This window comes from Phycodurus eques, chromosome 11, assembly GCF_024500275.1.
Source record: "Phycodurus eques isolate BA_2022a chromosome 11, UOR_Pequ_1.1, whole genome shotgun sequence".
Taxonomy (NCBI): Eukaryota; Metazoa; Chordata; class Actinopteri; order Syngnathiformes; family Syngnathidae; genus Phycodurus; species Phycodurus eques.
In genome coordinates this window covers 419,624-447,132 of record NC_084535.1, presented here as the reverse complement: position 1 = coordinate 447,132, position 27,509 = coordinate 419,624, and the positions used below count along the sequence as shown (strand labels likewise).

The following is a 27,509-nucleotide window of genomic DNA, read 5'->3' as shown; positions in this document are numbered from 1 at the left end:
CGCCGATGAACGTTTGTCACACCACAACCATGTTAGCAAAGGGAAAAAAACGGACTTGTGACAAAATGCAAAACATTTCCTTTCAAGGCAAGTTTGGAGTAACCATGGAGACGTGGTTGTCACATCCTTGAGACACTAGCTACTTTTAGCTCTCCTCCGGTTGTCTTGGCGATGAATTCATGCACGATTCACTCTATTTTTTGTAGTTCTAACTATTTCTGGTCACTAAATAATCCTTTTAGAATCGATTATTGCATTCATTTATCAGATAAAAATGTATTCTGCATTATTGCAAAAATATTTTTTCCCCCTTGAGTGTTTATTAACTGTAATCCGTTTTTCACACTAATGGGTGAAAAAGTGATGTTTGCATGCATGTTTATTTTCAATGATGAAACAAAAGCAAATAAACATTACGCAATAAGACACGGAAGCGAGCGATGCTGTCCTCGTCAAACCTTTGGAAGACGAGCGCTATGTACTTGCGTACAGATTCATGCGAACGGAGGGCTACTAGTTTGATATACACTTCAGCGGCTGCTTCAGGATAATCCATCCGCTTTCATGGATGATTACAGAAATCAGAATATTTATGGTGGAGAGGCCAAAATCAGAGGATTTGGATAATATTGAGTTAAAACAATCAATCATCAAAATAGCGGATTAATTTGATAATCGATTAGTTCTGGCTTAAATCATTGTTGCACCTCTACCCTTATCAAATGTCAGCCAAGAGGTAACAGCACAAAGTATTATTTATGGGTAATGAACAAGACTACTCAGTATGCATGTATAAAAAGTTTCTTTAATATATGTAACACTCACATTCAGTCACATTTAGTCAGCGCTTAAGGAATCCAGTGTAAAAGCAACAAGTCATGTCACCCTCCACTTCCTGTTTGTCTTTTAAGGTCTGCAACTTTATTTGAAAGGACGACGTCACATGACATCAGTCTGCCGTCACGCACTATGAGCGAAAGCCTGAACACAGAAAAAAGGCAAAAAAAGCTGCAGCTCAACTGTCAGCAGTGAGGCGGCGCTGCAGAGCTGAAGCAAAGTCCTCTTCTCCATCGCCGTCAAGCCCGCAGAGAAGAAACAAGGCGGCCACGCCACCGTTGCGGGTTCAGTAGGACAATCGCACTTTTTGAATGTCCGAGATGAGCGACCTGGCCAGGTAGATGCCCACCACCTGATGGACACGACACGTACGTTACACATCATACTGCATATCTAGGAGAAAAGAGGGCTGGGCCAATACGACCTTAAATGATTAGATTTATTTTTTTTATTTCCAATTTGAGCAAATTCTTTTTTTTTTTTTTTACCCTTGGCTTGCTTGTAAGAAAAGAAAAGGATAATGACATTATTCGAAACAAATTTTGCTTTCCGTTTTTTTCCCCCAAGCAACCAACCCAATCCTAATAAATTTCAATTTTTTTCCCCTTGAGAACACAACACGTAATTTATGGGAGGGCCTGGGGGTAATGGCAGACGCAGTTGCAGCCTCAAACAAAGTACAGGAAGTCCTCGGGTTATGACGTACTCGACCTAGGATCTCAAGTTGATCAGAAGTTAAATATATGAGTGTCACAGCAAAGGTTCTGAATACTTATGGCTGTGTGATATTTCAGTTTTTCTTTTTTAATCAGCAAAAATGTGTTTTTGTCTGTCAATATGGGGCGCTGTGTGTACATTGAGGGAAAAAAATTAACTCAAATGATTAACAAATGGCTGCAATATAACAAAGAATGCAAAATTTAAGGGGGTCTGAAAACTTTCCGTACCCACTGTATATTTATTTCCTATATCCACAATTGCTGCTGAAATGATGCAAATTTCTCCATTCTGGGACTAATAAAGGTTATCTTATATTACAACTATTTATTAATAATACTTCGACTTTTAACCTGCCCACGTTCTGAAGTGACGTGTGCAGTGACGTGCTAATTAATTTCACGCTCAGACGCGGCGTCCTGTGTGAACGTGTATTATTTTATATTTATCTCTCTAAACACATATTAAGAGACCTGTTATTTTGTTGTTCAAAGTTGGTTACTCTCTGCGAAAACGCCGTTCCAGCCAGCCCTATGCGACAAGTGTATTTTTTCACCAAATCATTTATTTCGATGTTTTGCAACCGCTTGTAACGATAGCTTAGCAATTAGCATGGTCATTAACATGGTCTTGGCCTATCCACTCCTGGTTCTCCCTTCGTGACGCTTGTAAAGGCTTCTTTATACTCGCGCGGACGGCGACCGCGCTGACGTCACTGCGGCTATCCCGCACACTTTGCCTTTATACTCGAGCGCAACCCACGCGCGCCGTTTTGAAAGTGTGCTGCAGTTCCCCTCCAAGTCGGGGGTGTCGCTACGGCTGGTATTAGCTGGGACACCAAAGGGTGGAGTTTCCTCTGCATTTTGTGGCCATTCCCGGTAGCCGTTTTTACTTTCCTCTCCGTAACAAGGAACAAAGCAACATCAATGGCGACCGTGGAACCGAGTCTGCTAGAACAAATAGACCAGATGATAAATTCAATTATGCTGCAAAATCGATTGAGAAGGCGGCGGCGTAGATGCTATGTGGAACCGGGAGGAACGCTGATTACATCATCACAGCATGTGACTAAAACGGACCAATCATGAGAGATTTCCGCGATATTCTATGCGCCTCAACAATTGTTGCCGTGTGCGCGTCAAGCTACGCGAGCGGGGCCACGCGGGCAATTCGTCGGTCACGAGATGTAATGCGGCCGCGGGAGTATAAAGAGGTCTTAAGAAGCATGATAAGAAGTGTAGCTTATTCGCTAGCATGGAGGCGATGATCAGTGACTTACAATGTGTTGAAACCGGACCCAAGCCCACCTAAAACCCGAAATCCCTCAAGTGTTTTGTGTTATTTTGGTCTCGTGTGTCTGTTGTGGTGACCCAACGGTGAGTTGGACGGTTCCACTGCCAAGTGGCCTGCTACTAGCGGCTAGGCGAACACTTATTAGCCGCTCATGGACCGGCGGCGGACCGGTGTTGGCGCCGTCCAGTACTTCACAGCCTCGCTCACTGCGCAGACACGAAAGCGAAAGTTCACTTATTACGTTCGATACCCCGCGAGCTATCGAACCGAGGCAGGGTCGTTATGTGTGGGTCACCCCACCACAGACTACAGACACTTGAGCACATAGCGTACAAGCCGACGCATTTGATTGACAGGTGAAGGGCTCATCTCCAGCACCTTCAGCGGACACGCCCATGCAGTCTTGCAGCTCTAGGGAGAGCCCTATTTTTTATGATTTTTTTTAATTCAAATTTGTCAGGCTTCTTAAAAACCCTTCTCTGTGACGTGTCAAATTGACCATTTTTTTTTGCCCTCTATAGTTCATGCTTAAGCCTTCATTTTGGCAATAAAAAGGTTCTTAATCGACCACGGCTCGCCTCTGTGTCATTGTGTAAGCAGACGCTACGCTATCTTGTCCGTCCTTTTGCCGTCGCAGGGTTGGAGCGTGAGGATTTACGGCTGTTCGTTTGCTAGCCTTAGCGCAGGGGTCACCAGCGTGGTGCCCGCGAGCCTGTTCTAAAAATAGATCACTAGGTGATAGGGCATTGTGATTTTCAAAGAATATTGTATAAGTGATCATTTGAGAATGCAAACACTGGCAGACATAGAAATAAAGTGTTGCATATTGATTCGTATCTGTTTTAGTGTGAGAAATCATGAGCATGATCAGTCTCTTCACAAAAAGGAATATCATTATTAATAACAAAATTATTCAAGGTAATTTCAGCAAATTTGTGATTTCGGAAGTGTGTATCAAACTGGTAGCCCTGCGCATTAATCAGTACCAAAGTCGCAGCTCTCAGTTTCAAAAGGTTTGGTGACCCCTGCGTGACCGTTGGCCTTTTCAGCCGGGCGTGCTTAGGTAGCACTTGTGTTTTTCTTATCGTTCAGGGTAGACATGCATATTTTGCAAGTGATCTTGATTACCGGTCTAATTTTGAGTCAAATATTGCCACACCCTTGAGCTCATGCTGCAAAGAATCCCTCTGCGTCGTTGGCTGCTGTGGGCATCAAAGGAGAGAAGCCGCTATCAAATAAGAGCTTCAATGTCCAAATGTAACTTGACTTTATGATGTTTTAGATTTCAGTAAATCAGCTGCTGATTCTGCAAATTCAGCCAATGACCACTTTCAGTTATTTAAAACCTGTTAAATATCTTGAAACACCGTTGTACGTAATAATCTGGAACAGTGCATTTGAAGTTTATTTTGGAAACCAAATAATATTATCATTGGGAGTTTTGTTCCAAAACATTTGACCGATACTCTTAACAGTTAATCGCTTGAAAATTATGCTGACTGTCATTTGTTTCGATTATTGAGTAAAATCATTTGCAAAATAACTTGGAACGCAGTGTGTGTGTGTGTGTGTAGATATATATGAAAATAGACAGTCCCAAGCTGGACTTTGTGGCACTCGCTCTCACCTGCAGCAGAGAGATGACCACAAAGACAGTGGCTAGTGTGTAAAGATTTGCAGGTAACCAGTCCTCCAGCGCCGCAATGCAACCTTTCACGTAAATGTGATCCTGCCACTCGGCCTGAAACAGCAGCAACATTTTCTACGGACAACTTCCATGAGAATCGCGAGAACAAAACAGGAAGTCATGTCACCTTGTCCTTGTTTCTCACATCGTAGCCACACTGAGTGTTCAGCACGGAGTCCTAGAGAGCGCACGCACAAATTTGTGTTTAATGTTCAAGTGATGTCCCCCACCCATCCGTTGGGGAAAAAGTGCAATTGAGCGTTGACGTGATGAAGGTGACGAAGACGAGCGGCGGACTCACGGCAGGGTCGGCGACGCAGCAGGAGAACGGAACCCCGCACTTCTCTCTGCTTTGATGCGTTCCTTTACAGCTGAAGTAAACGTTGACGTCCCAGTCGTCGGGTTCTTGCGCGCCGCAGCAGTGATTCTGCGGCACAAACACCAACCTGCATTTCTCACGGCAGGCCCGCCACGGATCCGGCGCGGCGAGCGGGCGGGACGGCTTACCGTCCTCTGCAGCGAGTCGATCAGGTTCTGCAGGTCGATGTCGTCTCGGTACGCTTTGACGTTTGCCAGGAAGAAGCCGTTGATCCATTCCCGCACCTGACTCTGGAAAACCACGGCCAGCACGGCGACCGCCAGCTCCACGAAGAAGATCAAGCCAATCACGCCGGAAAACTGACCGCAACACACGCAAATCACATTTGCATATTGGAAACGTTTGGATTGTTTTAAACGGATATATTTCAAAGGCACATCTGCCTCACGGGACCGAGGTTGGGGGTTCGAATCCGGGTTCCGGCTTTCCCGTGTGGCGTTTGCACGTTTGCCCGTGTACCCGGCTTCCTCCCACATTCCGAAAACTTGCATTGAGGCTGCCGCACGCCGTGTGCGCGTGTAGTTCCGCAACTGCTTTCATGAGCGGTCGATCGGACAGCCCCCGCTTTTGCCATGTAGCAACTAGCCAATCATAATGCACAGAACATTTCACTCAAACTAAAAATACATTTCCAGGATTTAAACCAGCGAGAGACAAAACGGCCTCCGCACCATAAAAATACACGATATAAAGTATACAAACGTGTTTTACAACAATACTTCCCTCCATTTATCATTTCTAATGGGCCTGCGGATGAAAAAGCGAAGCATGCGGCACGTACCCCACCGATGCGTCGTGAATGGGGGCCAGCAAGCCTCCTTTCAAATATCCACTCCCTCACTTTTATTCTCACCCATGTACTCTCTAGCAACTCGCTTCTGTCTAAACTATTCAACTATCTTTTATGGTTTCCTAAATCAAGTACAATATACCATATGCGCAGCATCAAACGGCTTTTACAGGCTCGCTGTTCAGGGCGTCCAGATGTCCAATCGCTCAATGTGCGGGGGTGAGTCGCCGACTGTAATTTTTTTTTTTTGTCTTGCAACGGTCTGGTCCAATCGGGTTCGATCGCATCAAATCATGTGCGACGGGCCTTAAGTCCATTTTAAGGCTTTAAAATGCCCATTGGTATGCATGCTTGTTTGGCTATATGTACCCTGTAATTGGCTGGCACCCAGTCCAGGTTGGACCCCCCCCTCCTCGCTAGTGCTATACAGACCCTTTTTCCAAAAAATTTGAATATCATGGAAAGGTTTATTTATTTCTATAATTCCATTCAAAAAGTTAAACTTTCATAGATTCAGGACCAACAATTTAAACAGTTTCAAGTGTTTATTTATTTATTTATTTTTACATAATTTGGGCTTCCAGCTCATAAAACCCACGAAATCAGGAAGAAGAAATAATCACCATTAACTTCTCAATTTTGTAGAAAAAAAAAAAGAAATTAGGGTCACATTAAATCAATCAAAATGCGATACTTTCAAAATGTTATGTTAATCAATACTTGGTGGGGAATCCCTTCGCTCGAATCACTGCCTGGATGCGCCGTGGCATTGAGGCAGCAGCCCGCGGCATTGCCTGGGAGTTATGGAAGCCCGGATTTCCCTGATGCTTGCTTTCCCTGATACTTCTTCTTTGTTTTTGGGTCTGGTGCCCCCCATTTTCCTCTTGATAATACCCCATCGATTCTCAATGGGGTTTCGATCCGGCGAGTTGGCTGGCCAGTCAAGCGCTGTGATGACGTGGGCATCAAAGCAGGTTTTGGTGCTTCTGGCGGTATGGGAAGGGGCCAAGTCCTGCTGGAAGATGAAATTTGCAACTCCATACAGATCCAAAGTCCTCTCAAACATTCTGGTAGACTGCTGCGATGACCTTGGATTTAAGAAATCCTGTGATTGGACTTCTGTACTCGTCACGGATTGTCCATAACGAACACCATGTTCAAGCATAAGGATGTCCACACGTGCACTCGGCACCAGGACAACCTAGGTCGCAGTTCGATGATCGACTTTGCGGTCGTGTCATCGGACTTGCGGCCGCATGTCTTGGACACTCGGGTAAAGAGAGGGGCGCAGCTGTCAACTGATCACCACGTTGTGGTGAGTAGGCTCCGATGGCGGGGGAAGATGCCGGTCCGACGTGCCGGGCCCAAACGTATAGTGAGGGTCTGCTGGGAACGTCTGGCGGAATCCCCTGTCAGAAGGAGTTTCAACTCCCACCTCCGACAGAACTTTGCTCTTGTTCCGGGGGAGGCGGGGGACATCGAGTCCGAGTGGACAATGTTCCGCGCCTCCATTGCTGAGGCGGCCGACCGGAGCTGTCGGTGCCTATCGTGGCGGAAATCCCCGAACCCGTTGGTGGACACCAATGGTGAGGGATGCCGTCAAGCTGAAGAAGGAGTCCTTTCGGGCCTTTTTGGCCTGTGGGACTCCTGAGTCAGCTGATGGGTATTGGCTGGCCAAGCGGAATGCAGCTTTGGTGGTCGCTGAAGCAAAAACTCGGGCATGGGAGGAGTTCGATGAGGCTATGGAGAAAGACTTGCGGACGGCTTCGAGGAAATTCTGGTCCACCATCCGGCGTCTCAGAAGGGGGAAGCAGTGCACCATCCACGCTGTGTATAGTGGGGATGGGCCGCTGCTGACCTCGACTCGGGACGTTGTGAGCCGGTGGGGAGAATACTTCGAAGACCTCCTCAATACCACCGACACGCCTTCCCATGAGGGAGCAGAGTCTGGGTTCTCCTATCTCTGGGGTTGAGATCACCGAGGTGGTTAAAAAGCTCCTCGGTGGCAAAGCCCCAGGGGTGGATGAGATTCACCCGGAGTTCCTCAAGGCTCTGGACGTTGTAGGGCTGTCCTGGTTGATACGCCTCTGCAACTTCGCATGGACATCGGGGACAGTGCCTCTGGATTGGCAGACTGGGGTGGTGGTCCCCCTTTTTAAGAAGGGGGACCGGAGGGTGTGTTCCAACTACAGGGGGATCACTCTCCTCAGGCTCCCTGGTTAGGTCTATTCAGGGGTGCTGGAGAGGAGGGTCCGTCGGGAAGTCGAATCTCAGATTCAGGAGGAGCAGTGTGGTTTTCGTCCTGGCCGTGGAACACTGGACCAGCTCTACACCCTCGGTAGGGTCCTCGAGGGTGCAGGGGAGTTCGCCCAACCAGTCTACATGTGTTTTGTGGACTTGGAGAAGGCGTTCGACCGTGTCCCTCGGGGGGTGCTTTGGGAGTATGGGGTACCGAACCCCCTGATACGGGCTGTTCGGTCCCTGTACGACCGGAGTCAGAGTTTGGTCCGCATTAAGTCGGACTCGTTTCCGGTGAGGGTTGGACTCCACCGAGGCTGCCCTTTGTCACCGATTCTGGTCATAACTTTTATGGACAGAATTTCTAGGTGCAACCAAGGCGTAGAGGGGGTCCGGTTTGGTGGCCTCAGTATTGCATCTCTGCTTTTCGCTGATGATATGGTTCTGTTTACTTCATCAAGCCGTGACCTCCAACTTTCACTGGAGCAGTTCGCAGGCGAGTGTGAAGCGGCTGGCATGAGAATCAGCACCTCCAAATCTGAGACCGTGGTCCTCAGTCGGAAAAGGGTGGTGGTGCCCTCTCCAGGTCGGGGATGAGATCCTGCCCCAAGTGGAGGAGTTCAAGTATCTTGGGGTCTTGTTCACGAGTGAGGCAAGAATGGATCGGGAAATTGACAGGCGGATCGGTGCGGCGTCTGCAGTGATGTAGACCTTTTATCGATCCGTTGTGGTAAAGAAGGAGCTAAGTCGAAAGGCGAAGCTTTCGATTTACCGGTCGATCAACGTTCCTCCCCTCACCTATGGTCACGAGCTGTGGGTCGTGACCGAAAGAACGAGATCCAGGATACGAGCAGCCGAAATGAGTTTCCGCCGCAGGGTGTCCGGGCTCTCCCTTAGAGATAGGATGAGTAGCTCGGTCATCCGGGAGGATCTCAGAGAAGAGCCGCTGCTCCTTCACATCGAGAGGAGCCAGATGAGGTGGCTGGGGCATCTGATTCGGATGTCTCCCGGACGCCTCCCCGGTGAGGTGTTCCGGGCACGTCCCGCCGGGAGGATACCCCGGGGACGACCCAGGACACGCCGGAGAGACTATGTCCTTCGGCTGGCCTGGGAACGCCTCGGGATCCCCCCGGAAGAGCTGGATGAAGTGGCTGGGGAGAGGGAAGTCTGGGCGTCCCTGCTAAACCTACTGCCCCCGCGACCCGACCTCGGATATGCGGTAGAAAATGGATGGATGGATGGATATTTGAAATTGTTTAAATTGTGGGCCCTGAATCTGAGATCTATGAAAGTTTAACTTTTTGAACGGAATTATAGAAATAAACTTTTCCATTATATCACATTTCTTTTGGAAAGGATCTGTATATCGCAGGGACGACAGAAAAATGTCTATCCTGACATTTCTCATCTATGGCTTCTATCACCACTTCTGTTTTTCAAGCATCCATTTTACCACAATGTATGCTGGAGGGCTGAAACGAGTTCTGAATTCGAATACCTGGATTGAAAGAAATACTGAGGATGCCTCGGGGACTCGACTCAGGACCTGAGGGCAAAGACTTGAGACTAACTTGTCAGAATCAGAATCATCTTTATTTGCCAAGTATGTCCAAAAAACACACAAGGAATTTGTCTCCGGTAATTGGAGCCGCTCTAGTACGACAACAGACGGTCAATTGACAGATAACACTTTTGAGACAGAAAGACATTGAGAAAAACAGTCACTGAGCAATAAAGGGTTGCTAGTTGTCTAGTAATGCCGGTACATTTATTTTATTTTTTTATTTTGACAATTGTGCAAAAGATGCAGCTGCCCCTCACGCTGTCCAGCTGCCTTGTGTCAACCTCGAGACCTTCAAGTTCCTGGGAATTACAGTCTCTCAGGACTTGAAGTGGGCGACCAACATCAACTCCGCCCTTCCATCAGAGTCTGGTTTGGTGCTGCTACAAAAAAGGACAAACTCCGACTGCAACAGACAATGAAAACTGCTGAAAAGCTTATCGGTCCCCCACCTACCCAACCCTTGAGGGCTTGCACGCTGCCAGAACTAAGACAAGAGCGTGCAAAGTCCTCTCGGACCCTCCGCATCCCGGTCACCGAACAATGCAAACTAGAACTAGCAGACATTCCAACAGTTTCTTCCCTCTTCCAATCAACTTCTTAAACAGTTAACTTACAATTCCATTGCAACATGCTGCCAATTGTTTTTGTCTTGAGTTTGTTGTCACATTTCTGTCGGGCCAATTATATATTACTCGTGCACTCACTGTAGTTGTCTCGCCACGCTGCACTATTTGCGTATCTGTTGTTGACCAATACTGGCCACTCATGCCAGAGTAGCATCTGCACCAATGAGGAGTATCTGCAACATTTGCACAATCGACATTGTCCCAGATTATCGCATTACTCGTCACTCTCCTTGAAGTCTTGGCGCCTTTTGCACAATGGTCATTGCACCGGACTATTGCGAGATTAGTCATTCAAACTGCTCTAAGTGCTAGAAGACTCTGCATCTTTTTCCACAATTGCCCAAAAAAAACAAAATAAATTGTACCGGCATTACCTGATAACTAGCAGCCCTTTATTCCTCAGTGAATGTTTTTCTCAATGTATTTGTCTCCAAAGTGTTCTCTGTCAATTGACTGTCTGTTGTCGTACTAGAGCGGCTCCAACTACCGGAGACAAATTCCCTGTTTTTTTGACATACTTGGCAAATAAAGATGATTATGATTGCGGTCTACTAAAAGTACAGATTAGTGCATATTTTGGTTTAAACTAACGAGAACAGGAATCCCAGAAATACGCATTGTCATCCCATGCTCACTACCAACCTCACATCACAAGTCAGTTTCTTTTGCCAATGTTCGTCTGTGCTTTGTTTGTTTTGTTTTTTCTCTGTATTGTTTCCCTGTAGATTCCCCAAGTTAAATTGCATTACATTTCCATAAAATTCACTACCTGCATTGTTGTGTGTATTTGGAATCGAGAAAAAAAAACTCTGGCCATCTTGAACGCTTATCTAATTCATGTAGCAACCTTCAAATTACATGACTGAGGATAAAAGGTTTGTCGTCACTTTGTCCTGAAGTTTTATACATCTAAAAAGTGATGTGGTGCCCCTTTACTAGATAAAATAGCTTGATTTATAACGCTGCAATTTAAAATTATGCTAAACCGGAAGTAACGCAGGCGTCGCTTCCATCTTATTCTTTTCTCCTAAATTAATTACATTTTTATTCAACTCATATACGCTACATATCCATCAAAATGCAAAGAAACCACAGTGGCAGCTTAAAAAGTCCACTGTGACACAGTAAAACTATTCCGGCATGAAAGGGATACAGATCTTCCTTTCTGCTTGACCTAACTGCCGATCTTCCGGGAGAAAGCACATGCAAGAGTTTCGGGACGTGGGAAAGTTGTGCGTCTTCCAGAGATGAGGGGAGAGCTGCTGCAGATAGTAGCAGAACGAAGGGCAAGTGGCTGCGCTATCAACATTGCTGAACTGCTTTGACAATAATGAGGAATAAGACTTGTACCACTTATTTATGAGGTGGCCGCCCGGTGGAGCGATACCACAGAATTCTTAGGCGGACACTCCATTACTAAAATATTCGATAGCCGCAGCCGTAATTGCAGCACTACTGGATGCATTTCTCATCTGTGACAGGTCTGTTTGATGTCACTTCCAAATAAAGTGAGAAAACGTCGTCGTAACATATTGTCTAATTTTACCTAGAATTACTGGAAATGTACTATATGGTGCTATATCATTATCGTGACATAAAATGATCCATATTGTGATAAAAAAAAAATTCATATCGCCCAGCACTAACTCTCACCCACAAGGCTCGTGAGGACAAGCCGTGGAGAAAATTGATGGATGAATATTTACATTTTTATCTTCAATGTACATACACATTTTCATGCTGATTTCAATGTAAATATTGAAACGGCCATTTGAATGCATTTGTTAGCACGTACAAACTTCAGCAGGCAGATGTTTTCTCGGAGTGCTCCCACACACCCCGCAAATCCCAGGATGAAAGTGACGGCGCCCACCAGCAGTAGCAACCACACCGGGTCCAAACCGTGTAGACGGGTCACCTGCGTCAGGTCCAGCAGGATCCCCTGAGCAAAAAAGACAAAAAAGGAGTGGCTGTGATCCTTAGGGGATTGAACGCCGTGCGTCTGTGCTTTTTGCTTTTACCTTTTCGCTCCACGCCCAAAAACCCACCGCGATGAAGACCACGCCAGCCAGCTGCAAGACAACACACCCGGTCACACGCAAAGATGAGAAGACCAATTACGCTGCTTTGATGCTTACCTCTATCCCAAACAGAAGGAGTCAACGATTACAATCGGCAGAAAAAAAGAAGATATCTTCTGTAAGTCGTCTTGACTGAGAAACATTAACAAATGGCGGCATGAACTTCGTTCAAGTTTTCACGGTCTGAAGTTCAGTCCACGACTTGCTTTAGTTTACGTCCGTCACTTAATCGTTCGTGGTGGAGGCCTTCTAGGGGCAAACTCGTCTGGGGCCTGTCGCGCCTGGCAGGGTCACCCAGGGCAAACAGGACCTAAGTGAGGGACCAGACAAAGCAGGGCTATGAACCCGCTGAAGACACCGGTCACGGGGAAGGTCAGCAGGGAGTCAGTGGGTGCGGGGAGGGGAGGGGGGGTCTCCCTTCCGTGGCCTCACCACCTTTGAGGGGGCCTGGGGAGCCGGGCGCATCGTGAGCCGGCTACAGAAGCTGGCTCTCGGATAAAGTTTGGAATGTACAGTGGCCCCCTGCATACTTGCGGTTCGGCCCCTGCGGATCCACCTATCACCCCCCCCATCTTTTTTTCATGGAAAACGCTGACTGGCGTTATATCGTCGCTTATTCAATTTTGGGTGTTAAAAATAATAAGAATAATAAGAAGAATAAAACAATTAAAAAAAACATTTTTTCCAGTGTGATGAAATGGGCGTCAACTATTTGTGAGTTTTTCGCTTTTTGCAGTCAGGCCCAGTCCCTGCATCACAGAAACCTGCCATTTTAACAGCGGTGTGTAAACTTTTGCTATCCACTGCGTGTCTGTGGGGAGCACCTGTTCAACCTGACAGGATGTGCATGACAACACTTCCTGTTTCAGGTTTGACAACACACTGAAAGAGGAAGAAGGAGAAACTCACCCAGAAGACGATGTTGTAAGTGAACATGAGGTATTTGTAGCAGCAGCTGACCTCAGCGTTGTCATAGCGATAATAATACATCTGGTAAACAAACATGCATAGGAATATGAATAATCATGAACAAAAAAGGACTTGGGGCTCAAATGTTTTATGAAGGCTGCCGATTCATTACTATTGGCGGTTAACACCTGAAGTTACAAAGTTCTCAAGCTAACGGCTTTTTTGACAGAAATCAATGTAAATCATGAGGAAACCTTGACTCTTTGGTAGAAAAATGCCCATATGTTAGTCAAAGTAGTTGAAATGTGATGTTTAAATAGGCCATTTTCCGATTTTTCAATGGTGGCGTCCGTTCGAGGATCTAATTTTCTGGGTCAAACTGAGAGCAAGCGCATGGTCAGAATTACTTCAAAGTTCACAGAACCCAAGAATAATAACAGTGACGCACGTCCGTGTAGTTTTCTATCTTGTCCGAATCCGATGACCGAGTGATTTTCGATGCCAAAATCAAGGAACATTTTCATCTTTGTCAGAACCACAGAAAATCTCACCTTAATTGATAATTTCAAAAACGAGGTGGTATAGGGAGTTCCCCACAACGTCATCTCAAAAGTACAAGGATTACCTTGTGCCAAACAATGAGAAAACACGATTTTGGTGGACCTCCGCTTATTCCACATGCCCGACATCCGGCACAGCCAAATAGAAAGAAAATGGCGGCTGCTTTTCTGGATTTAGTAACATACCTACTACAATATTCATTAGTCAAACTTAGCTTTGAAATGCCAACGCCACCCTCCTCCATCCCTCCACCTGTGCCCGCCCGGATGGGACGTTGGCCACCCTCGCCATCAAACTCCCCACAGCCTTCTCCCCCTAAAGCAGGTGTGTCAAACTCATTTTTGTCGCGGGCCACATTGTAGTTACGGTTTCCCTGAGAGGGCCGTTATGACTATAATCCACAAAAATCTTCACCTCCTCATTTTTTATTCACCCCCCCGTTCGGCTGTAACAGCCTAACAGCCGAATCACCTCATCATATTTCACCCCAAATTTATAAACTAGTTTTGGAAGCAGAAATCAAGGGTAATGGGTTTTTCAACTATTGTTCATATTTGGTAACACAAAAATGCGTGCAATATCTCAATGTTATTTAAATTGTGGTACAGATTTGAACAAGAATCATGGAAGTTGACGCACATGATTTGCCTTCGCGGGCCACATAAAATCATGTGGCGGGCTGGATGTGGCCCCCGGGCCTTGAGTTTGACACCAGTGCCCTAAAGCTTTGGAAATGTCTCCTTCCTCAATGCGATGCTGCTTCCGTGGACATTTCAAAAGAAGAAACTCCTCTGGCACCCAAGACATACAATTAATCACATGAAAACACAGAAAGAGATTGGAATTTCACCTCCCCTCCCCTGCCCCCTTGTTTTATTACCAAGTGTCCTTAGGTCCCTTGCAAAGCTCTACATCAAACTTATAATGACTGTAGTTCTTGTCAAGCTGACTTTGTTCGATGCTCACCGGAAAAGGCTAACGTTAGCAAAGCTAGCTGCCAAGGAGAGCGCAAATGAAGTCGGTGAAGGAAAAGAAAACGCCGTCGTCGCTCTCACCTCTGTTCCTCAACAACAACTTGGCGAAAGTATTTGCTGCTTTTGCTCTCAGGATGACGACAAACGAGCCTTTTCGACTCTGGAAGTTTGCTCACAAAAGGAAAGTTGAAGTCGCAAAAGAGTTGGCCAATAATTCTATAATAGTGGGCGAAACACAACATAAATAATGCGGCTGACGAGCATTAAAAAAAAACACACACAAAAAAAAACTAATTTGGAACTCGAAACGAGTCTTTTATCAAATTCATCAACAAAAAACGAGACGACGAACAAAAACAAACACGTTGAAGACGCTTCTTGCGCATCTTTGTGACGCAGGCAAACGACACTTAGTGCCCACTACCGTCACCGTGTGGCTGGGAAGGCCGGCCAGTTTTTCCGCAATGAAGCCGTGAATAGGAACGGGTAGATAGGCCAGCGCAATGAAGCAGCCCGGCTCAACCACGTGCCTATATAGTGGCCATGATGTTCCCATACAAGGCAAAGTATGGACAACGAAATGAAGTCGTAACATTCCAATACCAAGATCCCTTGTGGTAATTGTACGCCGTTTTACGCAACCGTATGCAGCACAATGTACCGGCATCGTTGGTCATTTGGTTTTCTTGCCGTATACACACATTGAATGCGCTGACGACTTCGACCTCCTTAGTTTAGCTTCACAGTAGCCACGGAGTTCAAAATGGCCGCAACCTAGCTACCAATACATTTCAAGTTATTCATTTTACATGGAAATTCACCATGTTATCCAATTATAACAATATGATTTTTTTCAATGCTAAAACGATAATGACAGTATAATTTTTATGGAAAATATTCAACCTAGCGGCACGGTGGACGACTGGTTAGAGCGTCAGCCTCACAGTTCTGAGGAGCGCAGTTCAAACCCAGGCCCCGCCTGTGTGGAGTTTGCATGTTCTCCCCGTGCCTGCGTGGGTTTTCTCCGGGCACTCCGGTTTCCTCCCACATCCCAAAAACCTGCATTGTAGGTTAATTGAGGACTCTAAATTGCCAATAGGTGTGAATCTGAGTGCAAATGGTTGTTTGTTTGTATGTGCCCTGCGATTGGCTGGCAACCAGTTCAGGGAGTACCCTGCCTCCTGACCGACGACAGCTGGGATAGGCTCCAGCACGCCCGCGACCCTAGTGAGGAGAAGCGGCTCAGAAAATGGATGGATGGATATTCAACTTATATGAACACAAAAACAGAGCCTGAGGAATTTTAAAAACAATCATTTTTATGTTTTGTTGTTGTCTGTTTTCAAAGTTAATTATTGGACTCATGTATTGTCTGGTTTCCTTCTCAAAAATTCAAGAGATTTTGAATGACTAAATTTAACTGTGGCTATGAAATTTCACAAGAATGTTATATATTTAATAATTAAAGACTTGTTTAGCCATTTCAACATTAAAGGGAACCTTTTCACCAAACTTTATATTTACAAGAAAATTTATATTTCTTGTAAATTAACTAACTAACTATATATCCATCCATGCATTTTCTTCCGCTTATCAGAGGTCGGGTCGCGGGGGCAGTACCTTCAACAGGGAGGCCCAGACTTCCCTTTCCCAGCCACTTCATCCAACTCTTCCGAGGGGATCCCGGGCCAGCCCAGAGACGTAGTCTCTCCAGCGTATTCTGGGTCGCCCCCGGTGGTACGTGCCCGGAACACCTCACCGGGGAGGCATCCTAATCAGATGCCCCGGCCGCCTCATCTGGCTCCTCTCAATGTTGAGGTGGAGCGGCTCTACTCCGAGCCCCTCCCGGATGACCGAGCTTCTCGCCCGTTCTCTAAGGGAGAGCCCAGACTCAGCATAACTGCCATCCAAGATTCAGTCACACAAGACCCTGAACCAGCGCCACGGGAGGTGCAGATGGATCTGATTGATCTCCAATGTGATACTGTCTTAAAAGAGAAGGTGAACTCTTAGAACTGGATGAGATTTATGCTTCATTAAGCGCAGACAAATTTCCAAAAATCCGGAAGCTGGCACAGATGATGCTGTTTGGCTCTACCTGTGTGTCTGAACAGACTTTTAGTGTGATGACCACCAACAAAACATCCTACAGATCCCCGCTGAGTGATGAACACCTCAGATGTGTTCTGAGAATTGCCACAACAAAACTAACACCAGAGTTTGCTGCATTGGCAAAAAAAGGTGATCAACAAAACAATAGTGTTTCCTTTAAAAGTATATCTAAGTATTAACACTACAATGCTTTTTTGTTTGTTTATTTTTCATATGTAAGCATCTGGTCCTGGCTTGGCCCGCCTTCAAATTTTAAAAGTCAATGTGGCCCCTGAGCCAAAATGTTCGCCCACCCCTGCACCAGACAAAATGTCACCGAATACGAATAAGTAAATAAGGACGACGTCGGCGTTTCCGGTGGAAAGGTCCGACGGCACAAGAGTTTCCACTGTCAACACGCTACAAGCGGCTGGGACGCCATCTGGCTGAAAAATAGCCTGTGTTGTCAAATGCGTCATAACCCCGCCTCGAATTAAATCGGTCTCGTAAATAGTTTGACGTCGCTACTTTACCAAGTGAAAGTGTCAAGAAAAATTGTGACTTTTCAGGGACGAGGAGACAGGGCGTCCAGCCAACGTTGCGTTGCGTTTAGACTTTGATCCTATTTCCCACGCGTTGACATGCCGACCGGAAGTTCGCACACCACCTTACGCTCACCGCCGGAGTGCTGCGTGCATGCATTGAGTCTGTTGAACACCGAGCTGGTACAACAGACTCTACAATGCGATATTGGACGATATACTGGCTGGAAGCCACAAATGGGACAGGCTTATTGGACCTTCTGCTAGGGGAAGAGCATTTCGTTGCTTGTCTCCAGTCGCCAGATTTACTTGATTTGCTATTTATTTAGTTATTTTATATTTTATTTAACCAGGAAAACCTCATTGAGATTAAAAATCTATTTTACAAGAGTGTCCTGGATCCCAGTCAAACATGAGTCTCGATTTGACTTCAACTTGTCACGGTTAGCAGATCTGCCTCACCGTTCTGAGGTCGCGGGTTCAAATCCGGCCTAGCCTGTATGGAGTTTGCATGTTCTCCCCGTGCCTGCCTGGCTTTTCTCCGGGTACTCCGGTTTCCTCCCACATTTCCAAAAACATGCATGCTAGGTTGATTGAAGACTAAATTGTCCGTAGGTGTGAATGGTTGTTTGTTTCGATGTGCCCTGCGATTGGCTGGTGACCAGTTCAGGGTGGAGCCCACCTCTCGCCCGAAGCCAGTTTAGACAACCGCGACCCTCGTGAGGAGAAGCGGCTCCGAATATGAATGAATGGATGGCTTCTAACTTTACATCTAAAGAATTGCCATTTTCTACAATAAGTATCTCGTTGGCAGCACGGTGGCCGACTGGTTAGAGCGTCTGCCTCACAGTTCTGAGGACCGGGGTTCCATCCCCGGCCCCACCTGTGTGGAGTTTGCATGTTCTCCCCGTGCCTGCGTGGGTTTTCTCCGGGCACTCCGGTTTCCTCCCACATCCCAAAAACCTGCATTGTAGGTTAATTGAGGACTCTAAATTGCCAATAGGTGTGAATCTGAGTGCAAATGGTTGTTTGTTTGTATGTGCTCTGCGATTGGCTGGCAACCAGTTGAGGGTGTACCCCGCCTCCTGCCCGATGATAGCTGGGATAGGCTCCAGCACGCTAGTGAGGAGAAGCGACTCAGAAAATGGATGCATGGATGGATGAAGTATCTAGTTTCACATTATTTTTACAGTAATTTCTATTAAGTCTTTTATAACCCCAATTCCAATGAAGTTGGGACGTTGTTAACCATAAATAAAAACAGAATACAATGATTTGCAAATCATGTTCAACCTATATTGAATTGAATACACTACAAAGACAAGATATTTAATGTTCAAACTGATAAACATTATTGGGTTTTTTTTTTAGCAAATGATGAACTTAGAATTTTATGGGTGAACACGTTCCCAAAAAGCTGGGACAAGTGGCAAAAAAGACTGAGAAAGTTGAGGAATGCTCATCAAACAGCTGTTTTGGAATGAACATCCCACAGGTGAACGGGCTCATTGGGAACAGGTGGGTGCCATGATTGGGTAGAAAAGGAGCTTCCCTGAATTGCTCAGTCATTCACAAGCGAAGATGGGGCGAGGTTCACCTCTTTTGAACAAGTATGAGAGAAAATTGTTCAACAGTTCAGAATCAGAATCATCTTTATTTGCCAAGTATGTCCAAAAAACACACAAGGAATTTGTCTCCGGTAATTGGAGCCGCTTTAGTACGACAACAGACAATTTAGGGATTTCATCATCTACAGTCCATAATATCAAAAGGTTCAGAGAATCCGGAGAAATCACTGCATGTAAGCGGCAAGGCTGCAAACCAACGTTGAATGCCCGTGACCTTCGATCCCTTAGGCGGCACTGCATCACAAACAGACATCAATGTGTAAAAGATATCACCGGATGGGCTCAAGAACACTTGAGAAAACCAATGTCAGTAAATACAGTTCGGCGCAACATCCGTAAGTGCAACTTAAAACTACTATGCAGAGCAAAAGCCATTTATCAACAACGCCCAGAAAGGCCGCCGGCTTGTGGACGTCGTGTCCTCCGGGCCAAAGAGGAAAAGAACCATCCGGACTGTTATGGACGCAAAGTTCAAAAGCCGGCATCTGTGATGGTATGGGGCTGTATTAGTGCCAATGGCATGGGTAGTAACTTACCCATCTGTGCAGGCACCATTAATGCTGGCATCCAAGCAACGTCTTTTTCATAGACGCCCCTGCTTATTTCGGGAAGACAATGCCAAACCACATTCTGCACGTGTTACAACAGCGTGGCTTCGTAGTAAAAGAGTGCGGGTACTAGACCGGCCTGCCTGCGGTCCAGACCCGTCTCCCATTGAAAATGTGTAAAATACGACAAATGCGTAAAATACGACAACGGAGACACCGGACTGTTGAACAGCTGAAGCTGTACATCAAGCGAGAATTGGAAAGAATTCCACCTACAAAGCTTCAACAATTGGTGTCTTAAGTTCCCAAACGTTTATTGAATGTTGTTCAAAGAAAAGGTGATGTAACACAGTGGTGAACATGAGCCTGTCCCAGCTTTTTTGGAACCTATTGCAGCCATCAAATTCTAAGTTGATGATTATTTGCCAAAAACAATCAAGTTTATCAGTTTGAACATGAAATATCTTGTCTTTGTAGTGTATTCAATTCAATATAGGTCGAACATGATTTGCAAATCATTGTATTCTGTTTGTATTTATGTTTCACACAACGTCCCAACTTCATTGGAATTGGGGTGGTACTTTCTGGACAAAGTCTTCTTCGTTCAATAAATTCAGCAATAAACTTCCAATAACCTTTCTTGGAATTTGAGTTGTGTCCAGCTTTCAGAGTGCTATTAATGACACAGTGATCTGTCAAGGGGGCTGCAAATATTGACACAGATTCTGTAACAAGAATCTACAACTTCAGGAGACACCAACCAAAAATCTATTCTGGATCTTGATCGCCCATTTGGTTTTATCCAAGAAAATTGCCTGCTGTGTGGATTTATCTTTCCCCAAATCAGTAGAGTCCGTAAAATTGATTGGCGTCTCAAATTCTGTTGCCCAAATTTATACCAAACACTCAGTACCATCCATCCATCCATCCATCCATCCATTCTCAACACCGCTTATCCAGTTCAGGGTCGTGGGGCGCCGGAGCCTATCCCAGCTGACTTCGGGCGAAAGGCGGACTACAGCCTGAAGTGGTCGCCAGTCAGTCGCTGGGCACATCCAGACACGGACAACCGTTCGCACTCACATTCGCACCGTCACTGAGAGGGAACTGAACCCACGCTGCCTGCACCAAAGTCAGGCAAGTGCACCACTACACCATCAGTGACCAAACTGAGTATCAACATATGCAATTTAAGTATCGAAGTCCAGCCGTGGCGGCACGGTGGCCGACTGGTTAGAGCGTCAGCCTCACAGGTTTGAGGACCCGGGTTCAATCCCCGGCCCCGCCTGTGTGGAGTTTGCATGTTCTCCCCTTGCCTGCGTGGGTTTTCTCCGGGCCCTCCGGTTTCCTCCCACATCCCAAAAGCGGCTCAGAAAATGGATGGATGGAAGTCCAGCCGTCATAAACGAAAATAAAATGCATGTTAGTAGTAAAAATAAATATTGTCTGTGATAGTGGCGGGGGGCGATTACTATTCGCATAGTCGATCAATAATTAATAGGAGAATCGATTGTAAAAAGATTCAATAGTGACAGGCCTACAAATGAAGTGAAATTGGATCATTTCTTGCAGCAACACTGGATGGACGGACAGACGGATAGATAATGACAGATAGCTGGGTGGATTTTCCCGCGATGGCCGTGCGCCCCGCCCCCAATTAACGTAAGGCCGCTTATGGGCTCAGCTAATTGGCTCGGGGGTTTACGAACTAGCGTCGGCCACTTTGTGCAGCGAGCGGAGTCGCCGAAGGTGCCCCGGGACTTGGCGCCGGACAACTTGTGAGCTGTGGCCGCGAGCGATGGGAGCCCCCTCGGCCCCCCGCCACCATGTCCTGGCCTGACGGATGCGGAGGCTGAGTTAGCATAGCCGCAAATTCCAAGCGCAAAGGTTGGTTTTCCGCCACGTCAAGATGCCCTTCATGCCGGTCAAGTTCAACCTGCAGAAGCGGGTCAAGCTGGCCCAGGGTCTGTGGATCCTCTACTGGACGTCGGTCCTGGTGGGAGTCCTCCTCTTCGGCCTGGGCGTCTTCTTCAAGGTGGAGCTGCGCAAGAGAAGCGAGCTGATGGACGAGAGCGAGAGCCACTTGGTGCCCAACCTGCTGATCCTGGCCGGGCTGCTGGCCTGTGTCCTCAACGCCTTCGGGGGCAAAGTGTGCCACGACTCCCTGGACCCGCTCAAGTACTCCAAGTGGAAGCCCTTGCTGAGAAGGTTCCTGCTGCTGTGCTGCGCTTTCAACGTTTTGCTGCTGCTGCTGGCGCTGCTCTGCTTCCTCATGCAGTTCGCCATCTACCTGACGCTGTCCCAAGGTCTGAAGAACAGCATCCGCTTCTACAAGGACACCGACACGCCGGGACGCTGCTTCATGAAACGCACTCTGGACTTGACGCAGATCGAGTTCCGCTGCTGCGGCAACGTCAACTTCAGGGACTGGTTCGAGGTCCAGTGGATCAGCAACCGCTACCTGGACATGAGCAACGACGAGGTCAAAGAGTGAGTCCCAGCCGCTAAACCGCGAGTCTCTCGGGAATAAACGATTGATTATCGCTGAACAAATATGATGCGAAGATTTCATGTTTTGGCGCTCGCTTGTAAGTAGCATACATCTGAGAGCTAATGAGAATGAGGTCAGCGGAGGATGAAGAAGGATTAGAAGGTGAGAGTTCTCTTAAATCTTTAATCTGGCACTGTGTGATCTTTGCCGACATGACAAGGTCAATGACGTCCCAACGCGGCCTGGCACGCTCCGGGCCTCGTGTCCGCGAGGACGTCCGTGCGGTTCCCGGTTTCGTATCGCATCTGCCGTTGAGGGTTACGCTGGCTGAAAAACTGAAATGAGACGGCGGTGGTAGAAATGTGCTTTCAGTGCACGCGGGCTTGGCTTCACAGGCTACTTGAAACCGGATTGCTTTTTGCTTCCACCACATTTCACGTGAATATGTCTCAACTCTCGTGTGGAACCTCAAGTTTGAAATTTGACTTAGGCCTGGTACACTCACAAAGATAATCGGGCTGTTTTTGTATTTTAAGATGATCCTGCGGTCTGAGGTGCGTTAGAGTGGATTTGTCCCGCTCGTAGGGTCGAAAACAGGTCAGGGCTGAGAATCTTGAATATTAAATGTTCAATATTTACCACCCAAAATCTTTACGCGTGGGGAAGCAGACGACTCCTCAGTCGCGACTCTGTGAAATCAGAATCAGAATCAGAATCAGAATCATCTTTATTTGCCAAGTATGTCCAAAACACACAAGGAATTTGTCTCCGGTAGTTGGAGCCGCTCTAGTACAACAAACAGTCAATTTACAGAACACTTTGGGGACATAAAGACATTGACAAAAAACAATTGTGCAAAAAGATGCAGAGTCCTCTAGCACTTAGAGCAGTTCGAACGACTAATATTGCAATAGTCCGGTGCAATGACCATTGTGCAAAGGGCGCTGAGACTTCAAGGAGCGGATGCGGTTTAAAGTGACGAGTAGTGCGATCATCTGGGACAATGTCGGTTGTGCAAATGTTACAGATACTCCTCAATCAGTGTGCAAATGGAGCAGATGCTACTCTGGCATGAGAGGCTCCATCGTGGGGGTGGCCCCCCACTACACATTTGTTTGCCACCGCACACGCCAGTCACATAGAGATCGTAGCGTCAGGTACGCGTTTCATTCCAAATGCACAGCCGGCCGCGCTCGACCTGTCACTCACAGTAGCGCCCGGCCCCCGGCGACAGCGGCGGCTCAGTGCGTGCACCGCGTGATCGGTCACTGATCTCAAAACAATCAAAGACGAACGACAGAGAGAAGACTACCTCCTAAGTAAGTCATATTCTTTTGTTAAAAAAAAAAAAAAAAAAAGTATGCGTCGTGACGTGCTTTTCAGATGCAAAATGAGGCTGTTACGGCAGCTTTCTGACGTATTTTTGACACGTGGACCTGAGTTACGTAGCTAACGTTAGCTGCTGTATGTTATGTCAATTTGCAGACAATGAAGAGAAAGTCCACAGCAATCAGTACAATAATACAGGAGGTGAGAGCGAGAGAGAAGACAGGGTGCCAGCAGAGGCTTTGTGAGGAGGGGGAGGTACTTGTTTTTTCTCAGTAGTAGTTTTTGAATAAAATAAATGTTCACCTTTAAATTAAGATACGTCTTTTTAGGGAAAGGATAATTAGCCTATTTTAAAAACAATGAGTCACCTAACAAATACAACAAAAATATTTTTGTGGAACTCATTAGATCCTTAGTAACACGAAGCGTAACAAAATAAACCGGATTATATCAATAGGTGTTTTCTTAAGTCTTTCTGATTTTTTTTCTGCTCGCCTGTATACTACAACACTATTATAAAATCCTGAAATTAGGGCTTTGAGCTTTGGTGTGCCACCCTAAGATTTTAAGTAGCCCCATCTGGAAACATTTCTGAGGCACCCCGATGAAACGGAACGTAGCCAATCAAGAAGCAAGCTGACTGACGAGCAAGGAAACGACGGCAAACAACCATTTCCTACCCGATGTCGTATTTTGTATAAGTCGGTTCGCCAGACGGCAAGAATATCTTCCAAAGCAAGTCTTTTTTGACGACATCGCCAGTCTTCTTTTCAGTTTTGTTTGATCATTTGTGATCACACGAGATTTCTGTCTTAGAGGACTAGATTCTAGATCAGTGGTGGGAACAACAACGTTTGTGTTTAAACCAGGCCAAAGTCTCACAGTCGCCTTGCAGACTGCAATAGGAGCTTGTGTCACATGATCACATGAGTGGATATGCTGAATAGAATGACGTACACATTGGCATATATATACACCGGTAGGTATATATACACGTCCGTAGAGACACGAAGTTCCTTAAACCCCTAAAACGGGGGGAGAAAATGGCACAAGATGGCACCAAAGTAATACTTGTACAGCGAATAGGTGAGCAGATAGGCTCCACAAGTCGTCTCGAAATCTGGGGGGTTTCACCGTACGCGTGTATTTACACTTAGCGACAGCCATACATGCTACGTGATGCCGTGCTGGCATTTGCCTTGCAGTCGCGTCCTGAGTAACGTGGACGGAAAGTTCCTGATGGACAGCGTTCCGTTCAGCTGCTGCAATCCGGGATCCCCTCGGCCGTGCATCCAGCACCACCTGACCAACAACTCGGCCCACTACGACTACGACCACCGCACCGAGGAGCTCAACATCTGGACGCGGGGCTGCCGCGAGACCCTGTTTTCATACTTCAGCAGCCTAATGAGCAGCATCGGCGTGCTCATCAGCGCCACCGTTCTGCTGGAGGTGAGATTGTCGCTCTTTTGCTCGGCCGGCGCTCACGTCGCGACCTAACGCGGAGGGGCGCCTCCGGAAATTTTGGGGTGGGGTGGCCAAATATCGCAACGCGTTATTAGGATTCCCACATCGTTTCTAGGCAGGATACGCCCTGCTCCAATATTACTGGCTTCAGGACACGCGCCGCTGCGCTGTGATTGGCTGCTGTATCCCTGTAGAACATGCCCTACTGTTTCCAGACGGGAGAAGATACGGAGGCATTCATGTTTCCCACTAACCCTCAACCCATCCTAAACCACCTACGCCCTAACCCTTGACCTAAACCTAACCCTAACACACTTCGTTGTTTTGCTTTTGTAGAAACGTGATACATGTTTGGGATGGTCATCTCGTTACGTCTGCGTAGCCTGCCCTTCCCGCCACGCAGGAGCCAATCATGTTGCAGCAGGGCATCTCCTGCCTAGAAACTATGTGGTAATCCTAATAACGCGGCCGCGACTAATTGTTTGTGTGTGTGTGTGTGTGGGGGGGGGGGGTTCTGATGGACTTTTTGTGGTGCAGAAAAGAGTCGTCGACGTGCGGGGTTTATGCTGATAGAACTTTGCACGCTAGGATCTATGGGACTGACTGACAAGTGGGGTGGCCAACAAATTCGTAGGCGTGTCCGCGGCCACCCCCTAATGGCGCCCCTGCTAACGCGGGCTGTCGCTTAGTCACTAATCGGCTTGTTCGGCTTCTGGCCCACAGTCGCCTTGGTCTAATCGATCGACCGGCCGGCCGATTACTTGAGAGATAAGTGGTTAGGAAAATGTTCAAGTGGATCGGAAGACGCTCGCTGAGGATCAGGAACTATTCTGGAAGCTTTAATCCCGCTTCCCGTGTCCAGATCAGCCTTCCGACGGCCTCAATACGCTTCAAACAACAAGCTTCTACTTTACTGACTGGATGGCGGGCGGAAATACGAGTACTGTTCTCTCAAAACTTCATTCCACAACGTGCGTGTGCGTGTGCGTGTGCGATGCAGTGTGCGGACATGGCGGGCTTGAAGTACCTGTGCACGGCTCTGGAGACCATGGCGGACCCCGAGAACCCCGAGTGCGAGAGCGAAGGCTGGCTGCTGGAGAAGAGTGTCAAAGAGACGCTCGTGGAGATGCTGGCCAAAATCAAGACGCTGGGCAAGTCCAACCACGTCGAGGAAGGAGAGGAGGCCGCCGCCTGAGACACGCGCCCGCTCACAGACACACACACTGTAAATAACCACATCACAAACATGGTGCAACCTGAGATTGCATTCAACTCTTCTTAGAGAACACGGAATAACTTTTTTTAACCTTTGCAGCCAAATACACAAACGCACTCTCTCTCACACACACACACACACACACACGTGCGCACGCTCATGTGTAGACATTTTCAAAGTTTTTCTTTGCTCCTTCTAACGGTTGTGATGTTTTGTTGTCTTGCAGAGATTTTAGTCCCCAAAAGTATAAAGATATTATGATTGACATCCAAGCGTGTCACTCATCTTTCTTGTCCTCGGTGTGCGTCGAGTATGCGCGTTGTACGGCGAGACTCAAAAGTCCACCCTCATCGTGACCTGGAGATTTATTTGTCAATTGAATGATTTGTAGAACGTTCAGTTGTTTTTCTTTGCAAATCTGTGCTCGACAAGCCATCAGACCCAGGTGAGCCCAGCCTCTCTGCGGGAATGAACAGCTGACTGGTAGTCGTGGGTCATCACGCGACCGATGCAATCACCAATGTGGCCACCAGAGAGCGCTCTCGACCACTCCCAACTTCGATTTCATGGGACGAGAGGAGCAATCGGGCCCAAGCCTGACCGTGAATAGCTCATTTCTGCGACGAGATTTGTCGTTTAAACCATAAATATCCCACACACTATGATCCCAAAACACTTTCATGCAGGGACTATTGCAAAAATCAGTGGATTTGCGGTGCGGGCAAGATAGATTTCACGGTTTTGTACATTTGAAGGCCAATTTCGATGAAAGAGAAGCATAGCAATCAGATAAAGGTTCGTTAAATTTTGAGCCACAGCAAAAGAGGAATTATTGGATTTATAAAAGCATCATATTGTAAGATAGCTAGCAGTGTGCACTTTTAATGTCGCTTTTTTGAGTGTTTTTCATTGGGCAACCTGCATTATTCTTGGGTTAGTATTTTTGTAAAACATATGCACGGTTGCATTGTACTTAATATTTATATTCATTAGGAGTGGTTTTTAGCAACATGGAGTCGGGCTATGTGCAATATTCAGTTGTACTTTCTGATACACAGTGGAACTTGATCTAACATACAGTCTTGCACTTTGCAAGGGCGTGTCGGGTCGTGGGGAGGCTTACAGCTTCGGTTCCACTGCCCTCGTCCCCCCCCCCCCCCCCCCACCTCCCCCCACCTCATTCATCAAACAACTACCGCCAGTCGTGCTTATTACACAGACTCATCGCTGTGGTTCCCTTGCTTGATGCTCCACATTGCAAATCAACCATGTCACACTTGTCAAATCATAAAAGATGGTATAGTAAGCTCAGCTTTCTTTTGCACACTAGCTCTGTCTGTCGCCTACCACTGAATGAATAAATGAATGATCTGCGTACTTGTACTTCATTTTTCTTAGCCTTTTTTAAAAATGGTATTTATACTTAAAATGTTACATCAACCTGCGAAGGACAATAGATGTGAACTAGCCAATTACAACGATCTGTCAAAACAGTATTTACATGCAAAAAAGGTTCATTCAAATGCACTGTCCCTTTTTCA

General features: G+C 46.8%; 2 protein-coding genes and 1 long non-coding RNA gene across 8 annotated transcripts; 1 reads left to right on the top strand and 2 right to left on the bottom strand.

The window, feature by feature from the left end:
• Window positions 1-785: 785 nt before the first annotated feature.
• On the bottom strand, window positions 786-15,538 carry tspan14 (tetraspanin 14). Of its 3 annotated transcripts, none has more exons than XM_061691050.1 (9): window positions 15,318-15,538; window positions 13,122-13,202; window positions 12,153-12,203; window positions 11,927-12,073; window positions 5,042-5,212; window positions 4,836-4,961; window positions 4,662-4,712; window positions 4,475-4,588; window positions 786-1,189 (listed from the first exon to the last, which is right to left on the bottom strand). In XM_061691050.1, exons 1-9 carry the CDS (start codon window positions 15,321-15,323, stop codon window positions 1,124-1,126), a joined length of 813 nt encoding a protein of 270 aa, XP_061547034.1. In that variant the 5' UTR covers window positions 15,324-15,538; the 3' UTR covers window positions 786-1,123. The 3 variants fall into 3 exon arrangements, with proteins under 3 accessions (XP_061547034.1, XP_061547035.1, XP_061547033.1); XM_061691051.1 differs by lacking the exon at window positions 15,318-15,538 and adding an exon at window positions 14,738-15,307; XM_061691049.1 differs by lacking the exon at window positions 15,318-15,538 and having other exon boundaries at window positions 13,122-15,307.
• prph2b (peripherin 2b (retinal degeneration, slow)) lies at window positions 15,073-26,235 on the top strand. 4 transcript variants are annotated; one of them, XM_061691046.1, is made up of 5 exons: window positions 15,073-15,273; window positions 16,254-16,897; window positions 21,038-21,955; window positions 24,491-24,737; window positions 25,753-26,235. In XM_061691046.1, exons 3-5 carry the CDS (start codon window positions 21,375-21,377, stop codon window positions 25,945-25,947), a joined length of 1,023 nt encoding a protein of 340 aa, XP_061547030.1. In that variant the 5' UTR covers window positions 15,073-15,273; window positions 16,254-16,897; window positions 21,038-21,374; the 3' UTR covers window positions 25,948-26,235. The 4 variants fall into 4 exon arrangements, with proteins under 4 accessions (XP_061547030.1, XP_061547032.1, XP_061547031.1 ...); XM_061691048.1 differs by having other exon boundaries at window positions 15,073-16,897; window positions 21,038-21,127; window positions 21,197-21,955; XM_061691047.1 differs by lacking the exon at window positions 16,254-16,897.
• On the bottom strand, window positions 19,968-27,111 carry LOC133410199 (uncharacterized). Its single transcript, XR_009769506.1, has 3 exons — window positions 25,780-27,111; window positions 22,596-22,645; window positions 19,968-21,926 (listed from the first exon to the last, which is right to left on the bottom strand). It is a non-coding gene; the product is annotated as an uncharacterized LOC133410199 (long non-coding RNA).
• Window positions 27,112-27,509: the final 398 nt, after the last annotated feature.